General features: G+C 34.2%; 1 protein-coding gene across 3 annotated transcripts; it reads right to left on the bottom strand.

The window, feature by feature from the left end:
• Positions 1–7,219: 7,219 nt before the first annotated feature.
• Positions 7,220–21,363, bottom strand: LOC139779082 (cationic amino acid transporter 2). 3 transcript variants are annotated; one of them, XM_071717326.1, is made up of 13 exons: positions 21,196–21,363; positions 21,009–21,128; positions 20,442–20,620; positions 13,771–14,014; positions 12,196–12,480; positions 11,797–11,901; positions 11,098–11,497; positions 10,446–10,585; positions 10,279–10,381; positions 9,958–10,106; positions 9,718–9,884; positions 9,327–9,435; positions 7,220–9,234 (listed from the first exon to the last, which is right to left on the bottom strand). In XM_071717326.1, the coding sequence occupies exons 1-13, from the start codon at positions 21,251–21,253 to the stop codon at positions 9,116–9,118; spliced, it is 2,178 nt and encodes a 725-aa protein (XP_071573427.1). In that variant the 5' UTR covers positions 21,254–21,363; the 3' UTR covers positions 7,220–9,115. The 3 variants fall into 3 exon arrangements, with proteins under 3 accessions (XP_071573427.1, XP_071573426.1, XP_071573425.1); XM_071717325.1 differs by lacking the exons at positions 20,442–20,620; positions 21,009–21,128; positions 21,196–21,363 and adding an exon at positions 19,252–19,492; XM_071717324.1 differs by lacking the exons at positions 20,442–20,620; positions 21,009–21,128; positions 21,196–21,363 and adding an exon at positions 14,407–14,787.
• Positions 21,364–21,541: the final 178 nt, after the last annotated feature.

Here is a 21,541-nt window from a genome sequence, read left to right on the forward strand (position 1 = left end):
GAAGGAGGAAATACTGCAAGAGGAGGAACCTGGCGGCATAGAGGCTTTGGAGGGAGTAAGGTTAGAAGGTAGGGATTTAAAGGGAGTAAGAAATAGAGATGGGGAAGTGCAAAGGCAAATAGAGGAAAGCAGGATAAGGAAGCTAAATACAACAAGAAATATAGGAAATGGAAAGAAGTACAGAAGGTCCAAAATATTTGAGGGGCTTACACTTGGAAAAAGGCAATTCAGGAGATAGTGTTAGAAGCACTACTAAAGGCTCTGACAGACAGGAGCGTCAAGCGTCAAGCAGCGAGCAGCAACCCAATCAGCGAGATGATATCAGCAGTGGCGTAGAAAATATCGTCTCGCTGATTGGTTGCTGCTCGCTGCTTGACGCGTCCTGTCTGTCAGAGCCTTAAGAGTAAGATGCGGAAACATGGAGGATAGGAATAAATATGGTTAGAGAAGGAGGAGACAGTGTGTGTGTTTTGCGGACAAGGCGAGGACAGTATTAATCATTATGTAACAGACTGTGATATATGATCAAAGACTGGTTTAGGATTTTAGGTAAGAATTACGTAGAAATAATTAATAGGATATGGAATGATGTGTTAGATAGTACAAAAAGTGGGATACTGAGGAAGCTCTGGAAGGAGAAAGAGAAAATAAGGAAAGGAGAATTAGACAAGGATAGGCATATATTAAGTTTAATGGAATGATTGTGAGCGCGAAATGTATGAGTGTGTTAAGGAAATATTGCAAACCAAGTCCACTTTATGGCAAATATGCTGAAGTTAAATAAAAAAATATTATATAAAAGGATATATAAAAGGATATATAAAAAATACCTTTAGAAATTCTCTGCAACGCCAAAAAAAATCCTTTTTCTCGTTTTGTTGAAAATTATTATTTTGATCGTTCATGGCTTGAAGTACTTTCACACCAAGATATATTTGTGAAATTGGGATGAATTCATCTTCCTTACAAGGATTGATATCAGCAAGTGAAGTTTTCATAACGTAATCTCTCTCATATAGCATAGAAGAATTTCCTGATACATATTTACTATTTTGTCATGAAGTTCAGTGATGACCACCGAATCAGTTTGAAAAAAACGATTGAAATCCCGTACAACTTTGGTAAGATCCATTCAAGGAAGAAAAAATATAATTTGATCCTGGCTTGTTAAGTTCATTAGAAATTGTGTTCTGCGGCTCGTAATCGTTCAATAAACCATCTATCGATGAAGAACAATCTCAAAGCTTCCATTGTTCAATAATGCGTTCGATAACCATTATTAAAGAGAGCCAGCGTGTTTGAGATGGATTGTAACATCTTATGTGGTGCTACATTAGCAATTCTTGAAATTGGCGAAATTGACATTGCCTTTTTTGCACTTAATTTAAGAAATTATATATATTTCTTGCAAATCTTCAATTGATCTGGGAAGAGTTTTTGGCAAGCTTCACTTGCGCAATAAAGCAGCCGAATGACATACACATTTTAAAATAAATATATTAGGACATTTTTCTTTAAATCTACTAGCTACAGAATTATGTTGACCCATCATTGTACTACATCCGTCTGCAGCAATCCAATTATATTTGAAAGAGGTATTGAATAATTTTCAAGACACTTTATTATGCCGTTGAATAAATTTCTGCTGTTGCAACCTTCGTAGCATTGCTTGAATCATATATTTTATATAGCTCCCAAAATTCACTGACAATTTTTTTCTTATTAGTATCATTATATCTCACTACTACACAAGCGGTTTTAATGCAAGATATGTCAGTTGATTCATCTGTAAGAAGACTAAATTTATTGTTTCTTAATATCTCAGCAGTTTCTCCTTATGAGAAGCACCGATAACATGTACTGCAATATTAGTTGCCTTTGTCCTTTTCATGGCAATATTTTGTATTACTGGATAATCAGGACAAATATTTTTCAATAGATCTACAAAAATGATCAGTCAAACGGAATGACAGATTATGTTCCGTTAAAAATCCAACCAATTTTATTTCAGTTGACGTAGTAGCCTTAGATATAGATTGGTTTTTATTGGTAAAGCGTGAAATAGACTGTTGTTTCACTGTTGCAGCTTGCATTTTCTCTTTATGTTTTATACTTTCCCATGTCGTTTAATAACCATTATATCCGAACTCATTGAATAGTTGCAATATATGCATTTTGCTCTATATTCATCGTTCTGATCATGACTTAACCAAGCACTCAATTCTGGATCAGAAACCCATTTTTTTGTAAATTTTTGCTTTCGGTGTTTTGTTTTAATATTTTATTTTTATTTTTTGATGCACTGTAATCAATATCAGAATTAATAGCATAAGAGGTAAAAAATAATATAATAATTACACTTTACGAAGATTACGCGCTTGATTGATAAGCATGCGCTGAAAGAACCACAACTAAAAGGGCTTTAAGATGAAGAAAGAGAAGAAGAGAAATGAGAAAAAGAGGGAGGAGAAGAAGAAGAAAGAAGCCATTGGAGATACGAAGCGACGTGGCCAAAACTACAGCGCACTGAGCATCATCACATTCGTATTCAGCGAGTCGCGGATAACATTTGATCTTTGCCAACCAATCTAGTGAAAAGCGTAAAGTCTAGCGTCCTGATTTCTACCGCCTTTTCCTTTACCCGTCACTACAACCGTAAGTTCTCCTCCCCCGATTAAAACTATACCACCGAGATTGCCGATACAACGAAAGATTTCATTGACTTTATCGATAGATAACGAAAGTATCGGCATAGTCCGTACTCTGTCATAAAATTCCTCTCTCTTCAGCTTATTTAACAAAACAAGGACATATCAGACTCGTTATGTGAACGTACGCCGAACTAACGTCCTGTACATTTTCTGTAACGTCATTCCTTAATATTATCGGAGTCAATTTCTTGCGCAAAGCTTCAAAGCTCGCAGCTTCAAGAGCCGTCCTATTGTTCCTAGAATCATATTCGCACGTGTCTGAACTGTGTAGCCGGATTTAACAGCGGTTTGTCGTTAAACGTCTCCTTGGAAGTTACTACCGCCTTCAAATCACCCTCTAGCGACTGATACAAGTTATACTTCTTTAACATAGCGATAACATTCTCCGGTGTTCTCGGACTGTAAACGGTGGAACCGCTGGCAATTAAGTCTACGGGATCGCCGACAATATCGGACAATATCAGCGTGACAACGGACGCGGGATACGCTTAAGGCTTACTACACCTATTGTTGGACCAGGGTTTACAGTCGAATAATGAGGAGAAATCGACTATGATTGGTTTCTTACAGCTTAAAGCTATTACACCTATTATCGACCTATTTAAAGCTTATTACACCTATGATGAATATCTCCGAAGGAGTGGTGAGAGGCCTCGGCCTCGGCCTTATGTTCGGATGACCGGTAAGAAAGTCGAAAGAAAAAGCAGATGAAGTAGACGACGAAAGCCGTTAAGGACAGAAACAGATGAAACTGTACGGATTGCACGGTTGATGAAGCAGAAAATAAGGAGAGATGAAAGAGTGAAAATAAGAGGGACGAGCGTGAGTTCTCTTCCAAGGCGGTGAGAAAAGAAATTGATTTTTATCCAGTTCGAAAAATTGTAAAAAAAGACAGCGAAATGACGAAGAGCCGGTTTCTCGATTCCTTAAGAGTTCGACGTTTTTGTCTTTATATCAAACATGGTGCGCATAATTTGCCAATCTTGTTTAGAAATGCATCATTATCAAAGTTGCAAGGATAACAAAAAATGATTTACAGGGAAATAAGTACATACAACGAGATTATTGCTAGAAGTTAAGTTGCACAAAGATTTCTTGAATTTGAAGCACAAAAGAACGAAAGCAGAAAATACATCAAATATTTAATAAAATATAAGAGAAATGAAATAAATTAAACATTCTAACGTAGCAGATTGGACAGAAATGTTTTTGTTAAACAATAGCAGAGAAGTGCAAAGAGGTACAAAGGCAAACATGGATAATATTTGATGAAGGATATATGGAATCTTTTTCAATCGATTGCTTTAAATTTATATGTTAAAGCTAAATATTTTCCAAACAAGTAATGACAAAAGAAAAAAATGATGCGATCAAGATATCTGCTACTATCTTTGCAAAGTATTTACTTTGAAACTTGCTCTGTATAGTATTATAATGATTTACAAGAGAAAGGATTAAAGGTGAAGGCAAAAAGAAGATTACGCGCTTGATGATAAGCATGCGCTGAAAGAAACACAACCAAAAGGGCTTTAGGATAAAGAAAGGAAGAAGAGAAAGGAGAAAAAGAGGAGGAGAAGAAGAAGCCATTGGAGATACGAAGCGACGTGGCCAAAACTACAGCGAGATGAAAGAAGATCGGAAAAAGAGATCTCTTCAATATAATAAAAAAGATATTACAGGATTGTGGCTTATTTGGTCTAGAAAATTTAAGAGACTGAAAGCATTTAAGATTGGATGAAAGACAAGCATCCTGACAGCCATAGATCTCGTCACGTCCAAAGCAAGATGGGCGAGATGATAACAGAGCTTAAAGCTTATTACACCTATTATAGATCGGGATTAAAAAATCTCGAATAAAAATTCATAATATTTATAAATACTATTTTTTTACACACCTTGTATGTTCCTCAATGTTTTCCTCCTGTTTTCTTTTACCCTTAGTGCCTTTATGGCAATTTGATATGTGTCTATAATATCAAATAGCATATATAAAATTATTAACATTAATTTGTTAAAAAAGATTTACTTAACTTTTCATTAGAATCAATCATATACCTTTTATTTTGTGCAGGTGCATCATGTATTGGTGATGGATCATCTGCATCACTAGTATCACTGAACTCTCTCTGTAATAATAAGTAATATTTTTATTTGCATTTTTAAATTAATCTATTATATTTATAAATTTGCATGTCTTAATTTATAAATGACACACTAATTGTATATAAATATAAGTATGTAAAATGTAAAAGTATAGATATATATTTTTTAAAGAAAATCGAACAATATATTTAGTTACAATAAATTTGCTTTTAAAGTTTATATCAATGAACCAAATAGAGAGAAAATATAATGAGTTCATGTATTATTGGATTTATTATATAAATCAATAAAATATTTTTTCTGTCATTATTTGCAACAAAGATTACAACTATAACAAAAATAAAGCATATAGAAAGTGGAATAGCATCTAACTGGCTCTTATCTTATAACTCACACAGACAACACGTATGTCTTAATTGGTTCTAAAACTTACAAACATTATAAATTAATCAAAATTGTCAACTTAATTGGAAGAAACCATTTATGTTAAAAATAACTTTAACTTACCATCATATTTATAAAATTAACCTGTAAATACTATAATCTATATGAGTGTATAAGGCACCTATACCTCCTCATCCGAGGAACTTGAAAAAACCCCCTAATCTAAATGATTGATTATAACTATTACACATATAATGCGTATCCACATCCAGGTGTCAGAAATTGGCCGCTACAAATTCACTCGCACCTCGGTCAAGCCTCAAACCTCAAACCACGTAAAAGCTCAGCGCCGTGCTGATTGCCACGTACGTAATGCAATTTATGCAATCCGTTACAAACAATTGCATTCGTAATCGAAGCACATTTAGCCATTTAGCGCCAAATAACCGCACTTTACAATGCGTTCATAAACATCTCGTCGCCAGACTCGTCAGTCGCGAAACAATTGCGACAGCCAATCAGAATAATGCACCCAGTAGGTGCATCCAGGAGCAGGAGCGCAACTGCTCATTGAGTGGCTAAGGAGCAGTCAAATGTGATTGGTTCTTATCTTTAGATCCAGCTAATCACATTAAATTGCTACTTAGCCGCTATTTTCTGAAAATACCGCATAGATGCATGCAGTAGTAGTATAAATAGTCGTACATGATTAAATAGCAGTACAAAACGGCGTACGACACCTCCTTACTGTCGTACGTCGTGGAAAACATGAAATAGTCGTACCGGTACGACTATAGTCGTACGTCTGGAACTGTCCACCACCCCTTACATCTTACATTCCTTCGCGCAGCCGGGCCCTGCCGGGCGCGGGGCGCGGCGTACTTGCCGAAATTACTACGCGCGCGATAACGAAAACACGCGATTGGCCCAAATAATGGGGTGATCCTCGAGCGTTTGAATTCCGAGAAAAGCTCCCTGGCGACGAACGCAAACGGCAAATAGGAAAAAAAATACAGCGATTTCCGCAAATCTATATGTATATATGACTTCTTTATGTAGATTCTTTTGTGTAGATTCGACCGCACGACCACTGGGACGGTATTAAAATTCGAAGCAAACATTAATCATTAATCCCGTAATATAGCTGTATGTTAGCTGCGTTTATAAATTGCAGACATTTAGCGATACGCGAACTAAGATCTTGTGAGCCGATTAGACCGTTAGGTCTAAATCAAAGGTCCGTCAAGCTTGAACTGAGCTCGCAGGATCGTCGCACAACACGCGAATTTTCGAGTTTGGAAACGGCGCAGGTATGCGGAAGCATGGCCCGCGCGTGATACCATTGTCAGAGACGCGTGTATGCGTGATCGACTCTACACGCTGTAGTCGTCCGTCAATATCCAAATATAAGGAACTTGAATTCATGAGTAACGGCAAATCCGGAACAGAATCCAAATATATGAAGATTATTGTAAATAAAGAATGACATTTTTTATAACAACAAATTGTAAAATGTTACATCCCGTTTTCATGTAATGAGCCATAATTCATCTTAAGAAGAAGATTACATCGTAGATAGAAATATCAATTTGTGGAATTTTTCATCTCTATCTTTAGAAGGTCTAAACTGAACATTCTGATCCTTTAGTCGACGCTATTAGAAGAGAAATGTTACGCTCTAATGAATTAAATATTCCAATGATAGAGTATGATTATTGGCAGCCTGATGATAGAGAAATTATGCAAAGTTTGTTTGACAAGACTGTTAAGATAAAGGATAAATCTGTTCAAACTGCGACTGATACTTTATTTGTATCGATTAGGAAACATCTTCGACGAAAACGCAGCAATTGGTTTAGCTGCGATTTTATCCGGTGAACTCGATGAGCTATATAAAGACAAAAAGGTGACCTGTTATATAAATTTAAAAACTTCAAAGAGATACTTTTATTTTTCAGCATGTACTATTTGCACAAAATACATTATTTTAAATTCTTATAAAAGAATGAATTACGCGTGAAAATTGTCAAACGCCATTATATTTTTGAAAGTAAATGGGATACATTTCTCGTAAGTATATTTGTTATACGTCGAAAATAAGACATTATAAATTTTACACGTTATTGTTAATTCATGTTACAATACTTCGAAGTGCCGCAACAAATCAAGGGTAACAATCATTGCGGTTTATATTGCATAGAATATACATATGCGCAAACTAATTGTATGTATATAGTGAATAACATCAGTTGCTTATTTAAAATAAAATTTAAAAACTGTTTTAATTATATATATTTAAACATATATTATATATTATAACTATGTTATTTTTCAGGAAAAAATGAAACAGATATGTAGACAAGAGGAAAATTTTATACAATTTAACAGAACATAAGTAGAAGACAAATCGAGTACGTCACATATTTAAGAGAACATGAGTGTCATTGATGATAGCGAGATGCTGGATTCTTGCACTCTTAAGTACACGATGACTCGGAAAACCACAAACTCATTATCGTTTTGCGATAGATTACTAGATTTCGATTAAAACATCGAATTTATCTTTAATAAAAAACGATATATTTATAAAATTAATCAAAATTGTCATGTATGGTTATGGGTGTGGGTGCTTATACTGTTATATACGCATATAATTTTTATTATTTTAAATTATTATTAAAAAAGAAATGCTTTCTTTCATGTATTTCTTTCAAATCATAATAGAATCTTTCAAAAATCGAAATTTTGATCCGAAAATCTTGTTATTCTCACTTATTACTGGCAGGATGATATTAAACTAGATGTCAATCATTTATCGTTATGTTGATACTCATTAGATCCACAGCTAGAGATCCAGACGCAAAATATGATCTATCGTTTTGTTCAAACGATGGGAATTTAACAATAAATGTCCTTTTTTATTTCATATTTTCTTATTAATACAATATATCAAAGCGTATAAAATTTATTGCAAGAGTGAAAATGCGAAATAGCACTTTGAAATAGCGAAAAATGCATTGAGCAGTGATAGAAGCAACGCGAGCACGCGCGCACGCACACAAAACTCTTTTATTAAACTATAAAAATCTCGAATCGTTGTTTGACTTTTGTTTCGCCGTATTGTTTGGAATCTATTTATCAGTTGGACTCTATAAGATCAAACAAGTAATTTTGTGAGAAACAGAGTACAAACAATACGACGAATATAAAATGTTTCTATTCTGCTTACATTGTAACATTTTTGTTGTACCTAAATTAATATATACGTGTATAAAAATTGTTATATGTCATATAATTAATAATTTCTATACAGAGCATATTTATTTTCTTTCTCACTATTGTGGATTTTATGTGAAAGTAATAATGCATCGATTTTCTTACATTAATAATACTTGGAAGACTTAAATGCTCTATATTTGAAAACCAGACTTACCATAAGATAAATATATGTATATTTATTCTTGCATTAAGTCTGAGAATATCATATCGATATGCCCTGATGTGGAATTTAACGAAATTTTGAAACATAAATAATAGCAAGTATATTAATGATTTTTTATTCGACTAAACTGGCTATCTTTATTTAATATAATTGTCATGATTTTTTGACCATTGATTTTGGTCTTCTTTTCAAATGTGAATCTATAAACTATAAGTTCAAGTATATTAATAATTAAAAGAATCAAAATTTTCGTTATATCTATTTTCGTTACATCGGTGTAATATTCTCAAACCTAATGTGAACAGATAATAAATATACTTATACTTTCTTTATTTTAAAGTTTTATTGGACTATAATGGATATTTTCCAAGTATAATAAATGTAATACTACGTTATTTTTAAAAATTATCTAATTGATGAGTCAAATTAATAAATTATTATATACCAAGATATTATAATAGTCTGTCCCTATTTATTATGTAATAGGGGAAAAGACATTATTCTTGTCTCTGTCATTATCAGTTGATCTCGGCGGCAATTTCTTTTGTCGTATATTACTGTGCCACATTCCGTAGAAGAAATATACTCCCAAGCCTGCGATAATACGTAAGATAATCCAAGATATATATCAATGTAATTATATAAACGCATATATTTATATATGTATCTTCTCATAGTGCACTCACCAATTGCCATCCACACAGAGAATCGTATCCATGTGTTTGCATCCAACGTAAACATAAGATAAATGTTAATAAGAATACTGAATCCTGGCAAGAATGGCACTAGCGGTACCTAACGTAAACAATATTTCAAAATTACTTGATAATTATCACTATTCTCTAACACACTATTTAGCTAGTAATTATAAATACCAACTAAAAGAATTTGAAAATATTAATTGATAATAAAGTTAATTAAAATTGAAGAATTTGAGATAAGATATTTAACATAATAATAAATAGTATTTAATAATAATAAAAATGACCAAATGATATAAATGGCCTCGTGCATATTAACGTCGCTAATTAAGAATTAACAAGACAATATTAACAAAAAAATTGCAACGATACATACCGAAAATGAGAGCTTCTTGTCGGAGACTGGTTGGAAATAAATAAAACTGAGAGTGAATACGAGTGCAACGACTAAAATTGCAAGTGGCACTACGAAAATTACTCTTCCCTCGCCGATCTCTGTTATATACCTTGATAACAAAATGGCCGTACAGATACAAAAGATGACTGCAAAAGAATTTGATAATATATGAGACATCTCGAAAAGGCCAATGTTCGTGAAAATAATGACGGGTCTTACCGTAGCAGCATACGAGGGCGGTAACGATTTGCGCTGTGAGTTTCGTAGAGTGATTTAATTTGTTCGCGCTTACTAGTTGTTTTACGGTAAATATGAAAGTCCGTGGATTACGATCGCCTTTCTTCTCGTACGCTTCGCTTTCTTCGTATCTACAAAAGATAAAGATATATCTATTATCGATAAAGAGGAGCTTCTATTATATTATTTATTAAGCTGTTTAATTTGTTTTAATCTTAATCCAACTGATATTTTTAAAAATCAATTAAACTATAACGATACTTAAACAAAATTAGTTAAATTATAAATTCAAATCTCCTTTACCGTAGGATAAGTACACAAGCTGCAACAATTGAGTATGTAAGCAGCGTACAGATACTCATCATGTTAACCAGTGGTTCGAGTTCAAATATCGTGGCTAGAGCGCCTGTAATATGTCATGAAGTAATTATATAATTAAGTAATTAGTAATTGTTTTGTTAATTACAAACCTGTAAGTAGCCCAGCAGAAAGCGTGCCCATGATCGGAGTATGGAATCGCGAGTTTATGTTGCCCATCCATTTGAAGACCAGTCCGTCTGAAGCCATGGCATAAATCACTCGCGGCAATGGAAACATCGAACCTAATAGACTGAGGTAATTGGTCAGTAAAGGAAAATAATGTTTGTCCCTATTTTAATAAAAGATCTTTTAATAAGATATAGATGATTAACTGTTATTTAATGGATTAATTCCTTGTAAATCAGGTTCTAATCAATTTTGTTTATCTATTGAGTAGATTTTTGGAAAGAGTAACTCTTTTTATCCTTAAATATCAATTGTGGTCTAAAAATTTTTATTAGGACCCGAGTTATAAAGATTTAAAATAAAAAAAGCGCGTAGGAGCCTCCTAGCCTTATGATTTATCATAAAATCCTCGAAATATGTAAATTAAGTCAGATTTTGTTGAAATTATTACATTTGCAAACTAATGAAAAGCAAAGTACACTTATTGTTTCTTATATATTGCATTTGATGGAATAAATATCAGAACAATTTTTCAGGATATATAGGACTCACGCATTCAAGATCAATATGTGAGAACCAAAAAAGAAATTCCATCCTTTCTCTAAAGAATTGATGCGACGAAGAATGAGAAATTACCTGGCGCACAGTCCGCTAATCGCTCCGATTGTCACAAACCACTTGGCCCAATCCCATCCTATCACGGTAAACATATGCGGGAACGGTGCCTTGGCATTTTGTTCGTAGAACGGTAGCACGGTGGTGAGCACCACGGAAACGCCGAAGTACGCGAAGAAGACGATTGTTAGCGACGCGATGATTGCTATGGGGATGGACTTCTGCGGGTTCTTGGCTTCTTCCCCCGTGGTGGCCACGCAATCGAAGCCGATAAATCCATAGAAGCACGTAGCCGCCCCTGTTATTATACCCGATAACTCGTAAGGCATGAATCCCCCTTGCCCGGACTTGCAGTGCGAGCATACAGAGCAGTCCTTGCAGTCGCCACAAGTAGGTTCCGTTTTCCAGTTATTAATGTCGGCTATAAATCGTTGCAAATTTTACTGCTGTACGTATATGTATATTTCAACTTATGAATTTGTAAATACATATATGTAATAATTCTAATCTTTTATAGGTATCTGTGATATATTAAAATCAATGATATTATTATTATCATAAATATAAATTAATAATATAAATAGTATAATATACAGCAAAAAAATTGCAAACTGTATTATTAAAAGATATTATAAGATTTGGAAGAGTTTATAAATAATTAGTTAGCAAGTTAATTTATTAACTCGATATTATAGAAGATCAGTTAAAAAGAGCATTTACCTTTGAAGGAACCGGCAATTATGACGAAAAGTACAACAGAAAGATTCACCAAAGTGAATATATTATTCGCCATTGAGGATTCCTTAGCTCCGAAAGCAAGAGCGGCTAGGAAGAGAATTGTATATTGCTTCACCTGTTTTTACTATTATCAAGCAATTGTGTAACGAGCCAATGAATTATTAATACAGAGTATATGAGCATTTGTGTTACGAAATTCACCTGTTTTTACTATTATATCAAGCAATTGTGTAACGAACCAATGAATTATTAATGCAGAGTATATATATGAGCATTTGTGTTACGAGATACGCGTTTCAATCAGCTTTATCAGAACTACTTTATCCAATAAAACGCGCGAGATTTGATTCGTTGAAAATAAAAAAAAAATTCTCTTATCACCTGAGAATATTAGAGTGACGGCGAGTGCGAAAAAATCCGGATATGACGACAGACTGTCAACATTGATAGGCATCACCGATTCGAAGGAGTTTTTCATGCTGTCGTTGAAGAGCACGTCGACGTATGTGCTGAGAGCGCGCACCACGCTGGCCGAACCGATCACGTATTCCAGAATCAGGGTCCAACCCATGAGAAACGCCACGAACTCGCCCATTGTCACGTAGCTGTAAATATACGCGGATCCGGCGCGGGGCACCCGCGCACCGAATTCGGCATAACAGAGACCTGTGAGAAGAATACCACCCAATTTAGAAATAATACTCCGAAAATACTGCGCCTTCGCAACATTTTTATCGACCAAATGCGTGCGTTTTCTATTCACAAATTTGCAAACTCTTTATCATGTGTGATACTGCGCGGATGAAATGTAAACTAATACCTTGAGGTAAATAACACTTTATTATTTTTAACTATCATGTTTATGGAAATTTATTTAAAAATTTTAACACAAAACAGTGTCAAGAGACGATACTGTCTCGCGCCAAGTGTACGCGCGAGCAACGCACAAGTGGCGAGACCTCTCTGATTATTTTAACTCCATTGGTTTAGTCAAATTAACATTGTTTTAATTAAATTAACATATTGAGTAGGAGCAGTGGCGACCCATCTGAATCGTTAAAAATGACTCAAATTGATTTGATACTACGAATTTAACAGTAAAGTATTATATATATCAGTTTTCATTAGTTGCTTAAAGTCACAATAAGTAAACTTTCTTTCTCTGCTTCATCATAATTTTATATCATATAAGTTTACATACTTTTAATATACATATAACTATAATTCTTTAAAGAATGTACTAGTTTGACAAAAAGATTTATTATATCTGTCACACAAAATTGAAGGCAAAATCATGATTGACAAATTAGTTTCAAAGATATTCTAATAGATAAAAGCATTATAGTTTTTTCCAATTAATATAACGTGAATCGGTAAGCTTTACTTCATCTAAATTTATTTTAGCAAAAATGTTAAAGAGATAGACAGATACCTACCACTTGAATAATATGTTTATGATAATCGCATTCCGCGCTTATTAATCATCATTATCATTGTAAATCGATACTTATCAGTACGCGAAACGACTAATTGTGAATGTTATCTTAAAATTATCGATTAATTTGTCGCTGTCTATTTGTTTCCCAGAAATCCTTAAACCACGTATGGTAATGGAATTTTTAGAACGAAAAAAATTTATCTCGGTCGTCGCGCTTCAAAACAACGTCAGCGATTTTCATATCATATTCTGCAAAGCGTGCAGTACTTATGTCGCCGGGATTAAAATCTGCTCAGGCAGCAGCGAGATTAGAGGACTGGAAGATACGGACTACGCATTCATTATTTGATAATATTTAATTTCGGATAGTTTCTTTGAGACACGTTTTTTCACATGAAGCTGCCTAAGAGAAGAGTTAAGATTTGTTGGAGATCCAAAATTATGTTTTAATCGAATGTTTCATTATAAAGGAAGGAATAACGTTCGCCGACTTCTCACGTATCAATGTAAATGCGTACCTGCGAACATCGACGCTATCGCGGCGATAGCGAATGAAATGATCACGGCAGGACCGGCATGGCATTTCGCGACGGATCCTGCCAAAACGTATACACCTACGCCCAGAGTAGAGCCAATTCCTAGAGCTGTGAGATCGAGAGTCGACAAGACCCTCGCCAATATACTTTCTTGAGTGGAGTCCACCACTTTTCTGCGACTGAATGCCTCATACACGCTGCGTAATTTCAACTTCATATTATACAGCTAGAAAAGAACCATACACGTGCGATGAATAATTAATTTGAATATACACACTGTGTGAATGAAAATATTTGTAAGTCGGTCAACAGAGAGATTTTGCGGAATTTTATAATTTATATTTTCTAGCAAACAGAACCTCGAAGGAAAGAGTTTTTGACCAAAGTTGAAATTATTCAATATCGACACGATAGTGTTTATCGATTATCTTGTTAATAAAATATAAATTAATTCCGCGAATAAGAAGAATTACTCTTCTCATAATTTATTTATATCGTTCCAGATATGTCTTCTCGCTTAGCATTGATATTTCTATGAATGTAATTCGTAAAAGCGATTCGTAAAAAAAAAACGATGTATACATGCGGCCGACACGATTTGCGAAATAGCGGACTTACCACGATGAGTTTTGTCAAAGAAAAATCCATGTTTTTGCAAGTGTGAAAACAAGTTAAAGACAAATTTTACGAGCTGTCTCTCGAACAGTCAGCGCGCGACTGTTCGGCAGATAAGGAGACTTAATTAAAGTGCCTTGATAGAAATCACGTGACGACGGCGCTTCTTCTTAGACGCTTCTTGTCATTTAATTGGCCGAATTGTCTCGCTGCTAATAGAAGGGCGTTTCTACAAGTAAACTTCTGTCTATATTTATTACGGTTAATCATCGATACTTCGTTGCAAATGCGAACATCCATCTGATCTATCAGTTGGGTTAAATGGTTCCAAGAAGCGAAGTTAAAGTTCTCTAATTTCGTTTTTCGAATCCATTCATATGCGATTCAATTTTTGCTCTATATTAGATTTCATCATACGATCATAAGATTTGGAATCTGCCTGATTGTAATTTTAAAAAATCCAGTCACACATACCTATTAGCGTTAAACGCACGAATGTAAGTGTCTTCAGTAGCAAAATTTAATCGAAGCACACAGACATTAAATGATAAACAGAATGAAAGGTAATAAGAGTATAACGCGGTTTTTAGTGCGTAAATTGTCGTGTACATCGATATTTTTTAATTAAAAATAGTATACATAATTGAGGTTTACCGTTTATCCGTCTTTGCGTTCTCTTTTACTTATTTCAAAATTATTCTTTGATTATTGTTAATAATTTAATTTTAACGACTACATTATTTCTAATTAAACGATGTGACTTGCGGTCTTTATTTTATTCCAATGTTTCTCATAAAATGTGACTTATAAAATGTCAAGGCAAATTTTGTGTTGAACAGTGTCATCGGTGTCATGTATTGTATTCTTTAATTAAAAATAATATACATAATTGAAATAGACGTTTCAGCTCCGCTTTGAGCCATTTTCAGCGATACAATGTAATTAATAAAATCTCCGTGCTCTAAGAAATGGAGCACCAGATTAACAGATTCGAAGGTTCTATCCTTCATATAGGTAAGGTTGAAAGAACATATGACGAACATGTGACAAAAAGTCCAAGAGCATGAGAATAAAAATTTAAAAAAAAGTTATTCTAATTGAAAGTTGGTATGTATACGTTTGTCTAGTCACTCATCAAGTGTAAAAATTTTAAAATTGAAAATGGAGGATCTAAAATAGCGGATTAAAATATTGTGGATAAAAATTTGAAAAATTATTCAAATCATGGAGGTAGGCATGTGTAAGTTTTTGTGGTCGCTAATTTTGTTCTCAAATGATAGATTACAAAAACTTACACATATCCACTTTTATGATTAAAATAATTTTTAAAAAAATTTTAATAACGGATAATTGGAGACGTATATATGACTGGGGAACACTGCGATATTTCGACCACTTTTTTCAAGCAGAAAACCTTTCCTGCTTGAAACTTCTGGCATTTTTAATACAAAGTATAAGTCTTAAGCTTCATTTTGAGCTGTCACTCCTTTCTGTAGCACGTCCCCATCAAAAGATATATAACTTACACAAAAAAGTATCAAAAATGCCTATTTTATCACGGAAAAAAAAGATTAGCTACTATACTTGATAGAGATTTTCTTAAAAACTTGACGCGATACGCCATTTTTTTTGCGGTCCGATTCGTAATCAACGCTAAAAAGTCTACCAGATATGACTTGCTAGAATTTAAGTCAAGAAAAAAAATCTCATTTTGTTGACCAGTGCAATTTGCGCGTCGCGTTGCGCTCTCATTGTCCCTCATTCTGTTTATCACGTGTAGTTCTATGATTCAGAGTCCTTTTAATAAATTTATTTTCGCGAAGCATGTATCTCTTTCTATCTATTAACTCTCTCCGCTACGGCGGAGTTGACTCCCACTAGACTGTCGCTATACAGGACAGACGCAAGTGTATATTTAAAAAAGAAAAACCACAGAAAAGTAACATTTAACATCATTGCTACGCGTTCATAATAAAAATGATTTTTGCTTCGCCAACAGGCGTCTATCTATACGCTATCATTCACGTCTATACACAGTACGTATTAATTGCACATAGTGGTCATTCCACTACGTCGTACGTAGCAACTCTCGAGGGATAGCTACTGTAATAGCCGTTCGACAACACAGAGATAGGTCCGCAGAAGATCATTGTAGCGGCCATCAATAGCAAAATATCTGATAAGAAAAGTAGTATATACTACGTGTGTAACAAGTGACGAGTTCTCACTTTCTCCTCAACGTTTTCATATTATTACATGATTATTTTTATCATTACAGATAAGTATTTGCGCTAAACGTAAGAACAGATATATTTGTTACATATTTCATATATGTTTTCTTTCTCTTGTATAATCTCTCTTTATATAAATAGGAAAAATAATAAAAAGAATAATTAAAAAATAATTAGGAAAATAACTTTTGCATTATTTTTTTTTCTTTTTTCTTTTTACATATGAAAGGTCGATTCTCACTATCGATCAAGTCACGGGCCGGTCAAAAATCGTTGCCATTAAATTCAATTTATTCAATGCTTTTTCGAGTTTGCATTCACACTGCCAGTCACGGTCAAGTTAAGCGACGGTCACTTGACCGCGATTATTCTTCGAAATATATCTAGATGGTCAACAGACGCTCAACTATAAAAGTGAGCTTCTCTTTCTCGTCTAAAATAGACGAAAAACTAAGTGAATATATAAGTACTAATAAAGTTACAATTAATTCATCATCTATAAAAAAGTTCTGGATATAATGTCCAGAATTCTTCTTCTCTTTTTCGTTTTTTTAACGTTTCAATAATGTCTTTTCTTTTGTCACATTTCCATGCTGCGTTCTTTGTCATCTAAAATTAATGCAATTTTAATACACTTGTGGGGAGCATTTTTAAACAAAGTACTGATATGGATAGCACAAAATTGACCGATAGAAGATCGTCATATACTATGATAATTCACTCCGCGTAAACGAGTAAATTATCGTAAGTTACTATACAGAAGTAACAATCGCGTAAAGGTAGTAATAGTGACCGAATAGTGGGAATGCACTGAAAAATCCATGACCACGACTAGACCGTGATAAGAATTATACAATATTCTACATATTATCATACATAATTATATTTCAAATAATACAAATACATTATATATCAATTATTACATTTATATGTAATTATATATGGGCAAATTTTTCCTTAAATTTTACTTATTATAAAAAAAGCAATGCAAAAATTATCCTCTTTATTATTTTTTAATTTTTTAATTATTTTTTTCTATACATAAATGATCTAACAAAAGAAAAAAAAACATATGAATTTTATACCTAATTATATATGTAGGGAAGACCGGGGCTAAAACGTCAACGGGGTTGAAGCGTCAAATCAAATATCTCGGAACCTGTATATTGTGCGAACTCGCTATTAACATTGTAAACGCTGCTTATGGTACACATGTGACCAACGGAGTTTCGGCAGGTTACCTGCCGTATTATGATTTTTACGAGGGCAAACGTGTTTTCGGAAGGTGAAAGTTACATTTTCTGCGCGTGGAAATTTTGTAATATCTGCAATAATATTTGCTCTCCAAATCTCGAGGTACGTGATTATAAAGAGTAATGCATGCTGAACACGAATCCAGTGTAGTTTTTTCATTATCGTTGATGTCTAATATTTCGTGGGCGATCAAACCAAACTTGTGTTTGGGGCTAATCGGTCAGTAAGCAGTCCGGATGCATTTCCAAGGCATTTCCGGGCATTTCCAGGCTTACTGCATATGGAATATGGATGAGACGGGAATTACAACCGTTCAGACACCGAATAGAGTCATCGGACGTCGAGGAGTGAAACAAGTCGGGCGAGTGACTTTTGCGGAAAGAGGAATCCTCGTAACTATTTTTTAATAATGTTTCGCATAAAAATTTTAAATAAATTTTTATATTTTTCTCTTAAAAAACAATTATTAAAATGTATCCTATCATTTTTTTTCAGGATTAGATGTACGTATATGTATTGAAAATGCAGTGTGACGTTTAAACCCCGGCATTTTTGAGATTTCAATTTTTCCACCGTTGTCGTTTTTGCTCTATACCGGTTAAACAAAGCGACGTAGACAAAAATTTCCTATATAAATTTTGTAGCTAAAGGTTCACTCTTTACAGTGGTATACCACATTTAACTACAATTATTTATTTTGTTGTTAAAAATCGGCACCGAAAAAAAACAGACGGTTTAGCCCCGGTCTCCCCTATAACGCGAATTAAAATGAAAGATAAACATATAATACAAGAAAAATATTTTTATCTTTGATTCTCTTTGATTTTAAATCGCGTTATAACTTATTTAAGGACTAAAATGATGAAAATGTCCAGACATAGGTACGTGTCCAGGCATTGGTACATTTACCTTACTATCTTACATAGGATTCAATTTATTTTCTAGTTAAATAAAGGTTAGAAATTGACTTGGGTACAAATTACATTTTTTTTTTAAGTCGTAAAGTTAATTTTGTATAAATTAAATGCGTATGAAATTAATCTGCAAAAAATTTTAAATTTTTAGCTTGATAATTTTATTTATGCAAATCACACTGCACAAATAGCAATTTACGAGTGGTTTTGCAATCGTTTGTACTATTTCCAAATTCATATATACTTAAGTGACATGGATATAGTAATAAATTATTAATACAAAACAAGAGATTATACCTGAGAGACGTCGTTGTTCGGTTGAATATTGTGTATTCGAATGCAAAAATGGCAAGCGAATACACAATGTTATTCCAAATAGCACAATTTCGTTCCTTACTAGGAAACATTTAACACTGATAACACTTATGATAAACACGACGTGTACCTACCTCAGTAACTTTATCAGCTATACGCACGAACGTTTCAGCGCAACTACTGTGCAATCGCACCTGAACGATGCGTCAGTTATACTGCACGCGGTCTTGGAATTGTTTTCACGAATACAACTATTTTCTTTATTCTGCTTATCTCCGGGCAAGATATCGGTTATCCTCTACACATATGATAATATGGATCATAAAGAAGATACGTCGATAAATCCCTAAGCCCGGAGTTCAGTGTCGCTTCAGCAAGCTTGGAGAAAATGGTTACACGAATGATAACGAATGTGGAATTTGAGTACCCAGTTTCTATTTTCGCAAATATTTATTTTCAATTTCCAAATTGAAATTCAATTGTTAGTTGTAAATATAGTTTTATTGCAAAATGGACGGACTATACATCATACGTATATGTAACAAATATTTAAAAAATTTATAAATCATACATACATACATACATACATACATATATATATATATATATATATAGCGAATAGAACATTGTTCAAAGTGGACGGATGTATGTCATATAATACAATTGTGTATATATATATATATATATATATATATATATATATATATATATATATATAATCGCATAAATTTAAACTTGCGATAAACATTTCTGGAATGATTAACGATAATAAGAGCGTATACGTTCTCGCCTGAGTATCTATATATATAAACTTTTATATCTACGTTACAATTATCATAAAACCACTAGTGCAAATATAATATTCTGAGACATCTCAAATGTCCGAGATATGTCCGAAATTGTATGATAAAAAATGTCACAAAATTTTTACGATAAAAGATTAATTTGAACACAATACATTCATACATTTGCAAAAAGCATGTATAAGTATAAAATTATCTTGCATATATGACTGTAAACCTATCTTGCGTGTGCAACTTCAAAATTATCTTGCGTTAGTTATTACGCTAAAATAAGATCTTTACATATTCAGTCTGCAGCGATGAGATTCATCAATTGATTCGGCAGCTAAAACATCGGCCAATTGTCTCTGCAGAACCACTGTCATTGAAACCTCGATGCGCCCAACAAGGACATCAAGACTGTTATGGCAAATATTCCACTATGTATTTTCCTCTCGTTTCCACCGGACTGAAATAAACAATGAAATACTTATTCACTTATCGCATCTTTTCAAATCATTGACCAAAGAACTTGTACTTACAATAACATAGTAGTTACACCTATCGCCTTGGCAGCAAGAGGAACACTTCCAGTCCTGATACCAGATATGAGTACAATCGGGCATATTACCGCGCTGCAGCCTCTCACATTCCCTTTTAGTGGCACATTTCTTAGAGACGTAAAATTGTTTCTTAGCACCTTGGGACCAGTACGGTGTACCTATAATCACCAGGTTCATTATCCCTATGGTAATACTGTTACATACTGATATCCGATTTCACGTATACGGCTTATCACTGAGGTACATCTAATCGAATAAATATAATTCTTTAACTGGGTTATCTCTTTTCAGTTAAAATATAATTTTCACACTTGAAAACAAAATGCTCAGGGTCTCTCCCATTGCTGTCTGAGAGATATCGATATCAAGACGGTCTGATTATGTAATTAAATACGTCCTTATCGTCTTTAATAAAGAGCGATTAAATGACGGTTGTTGACTAATTAGAAAACTGATAAACGGAGCGCGCTCGGGGGCGCACGCGACGCCGCGCACATAACCTCAAAGAACTAAAGAACGTATGAATGAACGAGTGCGCTCACTTACTGCCCCATTTGATTTCCGTGAGGCAAATATCCTGTCCCTGTTCGCAGGTTTTGATGGTGTTCAGGCATTTATCGCGGTTGCCCTCCTGATCCGTGCAAACGTAACACTCCAGGGCGTGGCCTACGGGCAAAGATATCGGGTTAGGAGAAATGAAGGGTGGGCGAATCCCGGAATTTCGATCACTTACCGAGAGACGCGCAGGAGATAACGATTAGCGCGAGGTGCCACTTTGTAAAATTCGACATCTCGAAAGAGATAGCGCGATAGCACGGTTTATCGCGGGATGATGATGATGATCGAGAGCCTAGCTTTAAACGCTTTAAGCCGCAATTTCATGCAGCGAAGGAAAGCCAGCGTTTTCCCCTCTCCGTCAATTTTCGACAAAATGGCTGTTTGATTGGTCGCGACGGATGACGCGACGTGTGACGCGCTCAGTGGAAATTCAGCCTTATGGCGAAGGCACGCTCAAAGTTCGACACAGTCCAACTTATAGCGAAGCGACGCACAGTGGGAAATTTCGGTGACTTTTTGGA

Source organism: Temnothorax nylanderi, unplaced genomic scaffold, assembly GCF_030848795.1.
Source record: "Temnothorax nylanderi isolate EJ_2023f unplaced genomic scaffold, tnyl_v1.0 TNYL_tig0209_pilon, whole genome shotgun sequence".
NCBI classification, from domain to species: Eukaryota; Metazoa; Arthropoda; class Insecta; order Hymenoptera; family Formicidae; genus Temnothorax; species Temnothorax nylanderi.

What these genes read in the sequence shown, in the direction of transcription:
- LOC139779082 (XM_071717326.1), bottom strand. Translation starts at nt 21,253, where the DNA reads ATGTCGAATTTTACAAAGTGGCACCTCGCGCTAATCGTTATCTCCTGC. An exon ending in GATAGCGTCGATGTTCGCAG is followed by an intron (nt 12,481 to 13,770) that starts GTACGCATTTAC and finishes TTCTTCTCACAG; the next exon opens with GTCTCTGTTATGCCGAATTC. An exon ending in CTCTGTGTGGATGGCAATTG is followed by an intron (nt 9,235 to 9,326) that starts GTGAGTGCACTA and finishes GTATTATCGCAG; the next exon opens with GCTTGGGAGTATATTTCTTC.